At 48.9% G+C, this 8265-nt stretch overlaps 1 protein-coding gene across 1 annotated transcript in view; it reads left to right on the top strand.

Annotated features, from left to right (window-relative positions):
* The window catches only part of CLN6 (ceroid-lipofuscinosis, neuronal 6, late infantile, variant), an 8245-nt gene extending 575 nt beyond the window's left edge, over positions 1-7670 (top strand). Inside the window, exons 2-7 of the mRNA XM_010572319.1 lie at positions 893-1036; positions 1804-1902; positions 4095-4283; positions 4396-4451; positions 5933-6055; positions 7305-7670. Of these exons, the coding sequence (XP_010570621.1) occupies positions 893-1036; positions 1804-1902; positions 4095-4283; positions 4396-4451; positions 5933-6055; positions 7305-7593 (900 nt within the window). The 3' untranslated portion in view covers positions 7594-7670. The remainder of the gene's footprint in view (positions 1-892; positions 1037-1803; positions 1903-4094; positions 4284-4395; positions 4452-5932; positions 6056-7304) is intronic.
* The last annotated feature ends 595 nt before the right edge of the window (positions 7671-8265 follow it).

Here is an 8265-nt window from a genome sequence, read left to right as displayed (position 1 = left end):
CAGCCCCCCCAGCTCATCCCCTGCCCCATCCTGGGTACCGGCACCCCGTCCGGGATGCTGCTGTTGTCCAGAGTATCCCGGAGGGTCGGAGTCCCCCAGACTCGTGTAGGGTTCCCCCACTCGGCCCCACAGCCTTGTCCGGGGGCATCCTGGCTTACCTGGGTTATCCCGGCTGGTCCAGGGTTTGATGGCCTCTTCCAGGGAGCTGCAACTCTCCTGGCTCATCCAGGGCACCCCGACTTGTTCAGGGTACAACCATGCTCCTCCTCCATCCGTCGGGTTTGGACCACGGGCTCGGGTAGCACGAGCTCGTGGCTGATCCGGCTGATGCCGTTCTGGTCTCAGCACCACAGAAGAGCGATTCGTCCACTTTTCCCATAGGGAGGTGAAGGTCTGGTGGTGCTGGAGGGTTCTTTGATGGAAGGAGTTCAGCGGGGTTGGATCAGGCCTTGCTCTGCAAAGGCAGAGGAGGAGGATCTTCAGAGTGGAAGATGAAGGTGATAGTGCGTCCAGAGCATCCCTGTGGTTGAGTACCACCAGGCATCAATGCATTTTTAGCGTTCAGCAGAAGTGCCATGGGAGTTGAATTTTGCTTTGTCATGCAAAAGTTAAAAATAGTTGCACTTAATTCAGCACTTAAGCTTTTCATGCTGCTTTTGTGCTCACTTCTCAGCCAGGAAGAGCCTCCTTTCAGGGACATGCCAGTTTTTATTAACAATGCTTTGTCTTTCTGTACTGCGTCCTCCTCATTTTGGCCTCTCAGCCTTGTTGTTATTCCACAGATCCCAAAGCCCAGAGATGCACTGGCAGCCAGGGAGATACAGGTTTTTTGTGGGGATGCAGACCTAGAGTCTGCTCCCTGCCTCCTCGGAAACCTGTTATATGACTTAAGGCTGACACTGTCACTTCCATCATCTCTAGGCATGGAGCAGGCAAGAACGAGGACACCTTCAAGACCTCCCCATTTCATTTTGATCTGTGGTTCTACTTCACTCTGCAGAACTGGGTGCTGGACTTTGGGCGTCCCATTGCGATGGTGAGTGTGGCAGAGGCAGGCACGCTGTTTTGCTTGCGGTCGACATATTTGGGGTGGAGGACAGGGAGGCAGAGCCGTGGTGGTCCCCTGTAGACCCATGGGCTGTTTTCTACACCAAAGGGACTCCCTTGAGGAGCTGTCCTTGAGACGAGGACCACTGTGGTGTACTGGTATAACTGGTACCAAGCGTGTTGCTCCAGTCACAGGGAAGGTATCTGGGAAACTTGTTGCAAGTCATCTGTCCCTCAACTTGGTATTTTCATAACAAAAGTTACCTGGAGAGGTTCCTGCTGCTCTTTCCCATACCTTGCCTGTATCTCCGGAGCTTGGGACTCCTGGTCTCCAGATCGTGCAGGGCAGAAGTGGCCACTGCCCTCAAATGTAATTTTTCATTGCTGGCATCTGCATGTGGCAGAGGGTTAACGGAGATCCACTGCTGCAGGACCCCGAATGCCTTGCTTGCTCACTCAGCCACACAACTTCACGGCATTGTCTTTGGGCAGCACTGCAGGAGTGAATGGCTGAGATGTAAATATCCTGTGCGTTTAGCACTTAGTTCCAGATTGTGCTTTTAGGGATGCTTACTGCAAGAAGAGCTGCCCAACTTCGTTACTAACAGCTACATGAAGTCAAGCTGACGATTAGAAAGCAGCAGCAGTCCAAAGCAAGAATTTTCTCTCTCCCTGCCTTTCAGCCAGTGATGGGGCTGTAATCGCGAGCTGGGTGGTGAGGATATACTGATGTGCTTTTTATTCCCCCCTCCTCAGATAATCCTACCTTTGGAGTGGTTTCCTCTAAATAAACCAAGTGCTGGAGATTATTTCCACATGGCTTACAATGTTATCACACCATTTCTTCTGCTAAAGGTAAACCTTGAGGTGCAGGTGTTGCATTTTTTTTTAATATTACTCATGTAAAAACAGGCTGAGAGTTTGTTAGGAACTTGGTGAACAAATGTTAGTTATTCACAAACTCCTGCAAGTGAGCTGGCCCTACTGTACGTTAGAGGTTTGCCACTTCAGAAAGAATTTGTGATGCCACCTTTTAAAGAGCAACGCAGTGACCATCTTAATGCAACTCAATTTCCTGCATATACAAAGCAAATCACTTTCCCTGGGAACTCCGGATTCAGGAGGAGTCAGAGCCCTTCTCCCTGGCTGAGCCAAAGCGTATTTTTAGACAACATCCATCCATGACTTAAAAGATTTTATGAGACAGCTGGAACTATAGTAGATTTTCTGAATTGTTCAGAGCTTAATTACACTTGCTCTTCGACATTAGAATTGTATGTTTAGCTTGAATTTATCTTGCTTCAGCTGCCAGCCACTGGATCGTATAAACCATTTATGAGGTTAAAGACTGTCATATCATTAGAAATCTTCTTATATTAAATACTTAGCAGCCAGAAGATATGAGAAAGCAATTATAAATATATTTTAACCTTCATTAGCTAGAAATTGAATTATGTCCTAAGATGTAAATGATTCTCTCTCTCCTGAGTCTGTCTGGGAGATTTTAAATGCCGGTATGGCCAAAAAGGAATATTCAGGATCGAAGTCCTTTGGGTGATGTGAAAGCTCTGAAGCTCAGTCTGACCCATCACAGTCTGACACAGCCAATTTCTGCAGGCTGGGTACTCATCAGGTTAAAATTTTCTATCTTGGACTTCCCTGGCAGCACAGCATGAAGGGTTGGTCCACAGAAAAAACCCATTTGTTATTCAGGATGCATTTCTTTTGCCCAGTGTCCCCTCAAGGGACATGTCCCACTGTCTTTTTCCATCAGACAAGAGCTCTCCTGGACCTTTTGCTCTTCTTGTCCTCTCTGACTCCTCTGACATACATACAGCAGATACAGAGAAAGGGAAAGTTAAGCCTCAAAATGAAACACAAATAAGGAGCTTTTCACTGTTTATGAAGGGCTGCAAAGCTGATTTGGCAGCAGGGAGATAGGAGGCGAAGGTGGCCCAGCTGATCCTCAGGCTGGGCTGATGCGTCCCCCCTGACCCATGGTTCCCGAGGCCGGCTTGGCGTCCCCTCCAAAGCCTGAACTGCTGGAGCTAGGATTTACATCTTCTGAGGTCTTCCCTGCTTTGCAAGCTGAGTGGGGAGCTCCTTTCTGGAGAGAAGCTCCTGCTCCTCATCCCCAGCTAGGCTTGCAGGAGCTCACCCCGGGCTCTGAGGAACATCGGGCTCCCTGCCGGCCTCACGTGCCTGCCTCCACCCAGACCTAAGCAGACCATGAGATGGTACAGGGAGAGCTCATCGCTAAAGCTGCTGTTCAAAAGGTTGCCTCAACTGGTTTTGCTAGCAATTAGGTATTCCTAGATATGGGTTTAAACGCAGCTTCCTCTTTAGAAGCAAATACACAGAGAGGTGAGTCCAATTCCATTAGGAAGGAACTAAAAACCCCAAACAGTTCAACAAGAGGCCTTTGAAAATCATCCAGCAGAGAATTAGAAAGGAGCAAGTGTCTCTTAGCCAGGGAGTGAAGTGCATGTGCTCAGCTGGAGTGCTGCTGGAGGCTTTCCCTGCCACTGGAGGGCACAGCCAGCCTTGCAGATCCACTCAGCAGAGCAACTAGAGAAAGCAGTTGCTTTTTTGTTTCTCATTAATCGGTTTTGATCACATCTGGTGAAGAAATTACTTCAAGTGCTGTATTAGAAGTACTGGATCACTGATTCGGTCTAAGCGTTGACTCAGGTTATGGGTGCTGCTTTGCAGAAAGGTTTAACAAGGGCAAAAAATGTGGTTTTCTTGTTGCAAACAGGGATAAAGTGTGTATTCAAGCCTGAAAGCCATGTAGGCTGATGCAAATGTGTCTGAGGAGATGCATTTAGGGAAAGTAGCTGCAATCAGGGAAGCTCGTTCTGGTGCGGTTGCACCGCTTTCCCGAGGGGGACAACTGTTTCCCTGCTACACCTGCAGCTTTCTGCAGGCCTCTTGCTTGGTTTTTTGATGATTTTCTGCAAAGCACCGTGAAGTCGAAGAGGGCAGAACTTGTCATGTATCTCTGCTGGTACCTTCTCACTGTTCAACACATCTCTATGTTTTTTTAGCTCATCGAGAGATCCCCCAAAACCTTACCAAGATCAATGGTCTATGTCAGCATCATCATGTTTGTCATGGGAGCCAGCATCCACCTAGTTGGAGACTCCGTAAACCATCGCCTGATTTTCAGTGGCTACCAGCACCATCTGTCTGTAAGAGAGAATCCCATCATCAAGAACCTGAAGCCAGAGACACTGGTAAAGAGGCTGCATTTTATATAAGCACTTAAAAAATATATTAATTGCTTGTTCTTGTTCAATAGCATCCAGTTCCCTCTGCCCTTTTAAATCTCTTTTTGGTACATTACAGATTGATTCCTTTGAGCTGCTGTACTACTATGATGAATATTTAGGTCATTCAATGTGGTAAGCAATTTACAGTCTATCTAGTGGCTTCAGAACGTAATACAAGGAAGGGCAGATCTGATCTGATCGTAGCTTAATACGTAAAAAAATAAAATGCAGCTGATGAGAGCTGGCTGAGGATAATGTTCTCATAGCCAGTGTGATTACAGTGGATCTCTCCCTTAGAAAATCACCCATTCCCCCTAGTTTTGTCTCCGTCTCAGTGATATTTCTAGGATGTAGCAGTTGTTTGACGGCCATAGGGGCCAGAAGAACGGCTTGTCAGGTCTCACCCCTCAGCCACCTTCCACAGGATACCCAGATAAAGAGACAGGTTACAGCACAGGTCTGAGGGCTCCGCAGACTCCTTGACTGTCACCACCCACGTTTTTGCTCCTCTGGAGGTTGAACCCAAAACAACCCGACTCTGCCCAGTCTCTCTAGCCCTTTGCTCGCTCCCCTCCTTTGCTGTGCATCTGTTCAGTGACCCTCCAGCAAGAGGGAAGGGTTGCTCACATGGCGAGACTAGTGCCACCCAGTAACAGAGACCGTTTGACCGTGGTGATCCAGGGAGCTCAGTTAGGGTCTGATTTCAGCACTATTGCCCCAAGCCAATTCTAGAAATGCTTGTTCCAGCTGGACAGCATGTTTCATCCAGCATGGCTGCATTTGCTGACCCAGGGGCAGGTAATGCTGGTAGGGCCTGCAGGCTGTGGCAGGTCCCATCAGCACCCTCCCGCCCACATGAGCAGCACCAGGCGCTGTAGACGTGTCCTATGTCCTGCTGCTCTGCCTGCACCAAAGACCCCAGGAAGGACTGTCTGGCCCTTTATCTGCTGCCAGATAATCCTGAGATTGCTCAGAGCAGAGGGAAATCTCTTCCCCATCAGGCTTTCCCAGTTTATTTACTGTTCCTTGAGCGCTGTGAAGCAAGCAAATCCCGTCCTTTTAAATAAAAAAGGGCTCTGTTAGGTTCTTGAAATCCTGGTCCACGTACTGCTTTCCTGCAGTTCAGCTTTTAACACAACACTCTTACACAGCCTCTTAGAGTCTGAGAGTGTAACGGATGCAATTGTTTGATGGAGCACTTGAGCCCAGCATTTGACCTAATCAGCAAACTTGGGCTTTTCCTGCCAGAGCCCCAGAAGTCATCTGCAGGAGCACTCGGTGCAGCCAGGACATACAATAGCCCTGCACCAGGCACCGCCAGCCCTTCGTCTGTCATATGGACAGAGCAGTAATCTTGTAGCAAAAGCTGTGATGCTGGCAGAGAGGCGATGCCCTGACTGGCACCACAGGACTCCACACCCCAGTTACCTGCTGTTTCACCTGCCTAAGCACATGTGGTCAGAGCAGGCTGCGTGGCCTCTGCTTCTGCTCCTTCACCAAATTAATTCATGGACTCAGCATAGGAATTGGTTGTGTGCACAGTTTGGATTTGGGGGGGTGGCTGAAACACCTTCCAGTGTCACACCACCAATTGGAGTTGTTTATGTTTGTAGGTATATCCCTTTTTTCCTGATACTGTTTATATATTTCACCGGCTGCTTCACCCCTGTTGAAGAGGAGAGCAGGATGCCAGTGGCTGCCTTGCTTCTGATGGGGCCCAGCAGCCTTTATTACTGGTAAGTGGCTTCTGCCCCCTCTGCATGGGTGAGGGATGAAGAGGGAGTAATGCAGGCAGCCCCACAGCATGCAGGCAGGAGTTCTCCATTTTCCAGGGCAGAACTTGCTGTAGCTTCTGCTCTGCAGGTCTGGAAAATCAAATCAAATCAAATCGTGTTGAAATTTGTAGGTGCTTTAGCCTTTGCAAGCTGGGACAACTTCAGGGTCACCCCTCAGCACTCCTGTCCCTGCTCAGGGTGTTTTTTTCAACCACAGTCAGTCATATTGTTACTGCTGGAGCTCCGGCTTCCAGCCTCCATGGTACTTGCCGTTCTGCCCCCCCGCCAAAGGCTGCCGCTCACTGTGCTGTTAGACAGTTCCTCAATGATTTTGGGTGGGATGGTCACCCAGTGCTTGCAGCCCATCCGCCAGGTCTCAGCTTGTTGGTGGCAGTGGGGATGCTCTTAGCAGTTGTCCAGGCGTTTTACAGAGAGCCCAGGCCGCCTGTGTGATGCTCGGATGCTGCCTCCTCAGCTCACCCTGCGGGTCCAAATAGCCTTTTGAGAGAGGTCTTATTTATTTCCCATTTTCATTAGCCTCATCTTCCCAAACGGTTTCCCTGATGGCAGCCAAACAACTTTTCATTCATCCTCAGAGATGATGTTCTCTCTTGCCTGTGGCTTTGCCCCCTGCTGAGACTGGTTTTGTACAGTAAATTAATTTTTGATAGTCAAAATCATCAAGATGATTTGGTCAGTTCCCAGTTACCCCATTGCACTTCCTTTAAATATATCAGCATGAATCTGTGCAGTTTGTGTGCTAGCGATTTAAGAACAAGGGAGTGTAATTCCTTCTTCCCCCTGCTAACACCCGTTCAGGACTGGCCACTGCCAGATACAGCACAGGGGGAGCAGTGGATTTTTGGACTAAATAAGCACAACATCCACAGGTGGGAGCCACAGTCTGGCTTTGGTTCTGCCTTTAAGCATCCCATTCACAAATCCCCTTTCAAATCCCAGACTGGGCATGCATTTCTTTACCCATTCTCTTAATGAAGCCCATAGCTCAGTTGTTAAATTAGTGGTAAGAAACGTGAAAACAAGTAACAGCTTAAAAGCTGGCAGTAGAAAGCAGCACAGCTTCATCTGTCTGGATGTAGAGTAGGGAGAAGGGGGAGATGTTCACCCCAGGTAAAGCTGGAAGTGCTGGGGGCTGCTGTCGCTCAATGCTTTCTCCCAGGGGGCACTAACAGTTGTTTTTGCTTTGTAGGTATCTCGTGACAGAGGGTCAGATTTTCATCCTCTACATTTTCACTTTCTTTGCCATGATGGCTTTAGTGATGCACCAGAAACGCAAAGGACTTGTCCTGGACAGCAATGGGCTTTTTCTGTTCTACTCCTTCATCATAACACTGGTCCTCATTGCTGTTTGGGTGGTTTGGCTGTGGAATGACAAAATTCTCAGGAAGAAGTACCCTGGCGTGATCTATATCCCCGAGCCATGGGCATTTTATACCCTGCACATGAACAACCTCCATGCAGCAAAGGAAAGTTTATAAGTTTTGATATTTTAAGAGTGATTTGAAGAAAAAAAAAAAAATCTAGTTTTTCTAATGTAGATGTACTTCAAATAAATTCCTGACCAACAGTAGCTGCAAGATGTATGGTATGTTAACTAGAGCTAGCTAGGGAGGAGGTGTCTGAACAAAAGGGAAAAATAGTCTTTCTGACTTACTTAACGCTTTAAAGCCAGGGTCGTGGCAGGGGAGTCTCCCCTGGCTTTGCACCAGCCAGCCCTCACAATTGCACAATGCAGTTCCATGCTGGACTTTTTCAGGTGCTTAGGGGACAGCACCAAATCCCTCCCGTATCGGAGTAGGGCCGCAGCATCCCAGCCGCATGGTGGTCCACGGCACTGGCGAACACCCATCCCACCATCACCACCTGAGAGAGCATCCCGGCCTTTAACAGGAGCGGTTTGCTGGGAAGTCGGAGCACTCTCGCCCACCCGATGTCTTGGCGCGGAGAGGTGTATCCACTTCTCCCAGCCAAGTAAACATGCTGGGAATGGGCTGAGCCGCCCTACCTTGGATCTGAATGGCAGGTCTGCTCAGCCATGCCTCCCCAAGAAGTCCTCCCAGGGTCCTGGCCATCAGTGCCTGCGCTGCTGAGCACAGGCATTGTGCAGAAAGGGCCAGACTGGTGGCAGAGGCAGAAGGGCCAATTCCCCA

Source organism: Haliaeetus leucocephalus, unplaced genomic scaffold (genome assembly GCF_000737465.1).
Source record: "Haliaeetus leucocephalus isolate CR32 unplaced genomic scaffold, Haliaeetus_leucocephalus-4.0 Scaffold339, whole genome shotgun sequence".
NCBI classification, from domain to species: domain Eukaryota; kingdom Metazoa; phylum Chordata; class Aves; order Accipitriformes; family Accipitridae; genus Haliaeetus; species Haliaeetus leucocephalus.
The sequence above is the reverse complement of the archived record's forward strand: the minus strand, read 5'-3'. Positions and strand labels throughout refer to the sequence as shown.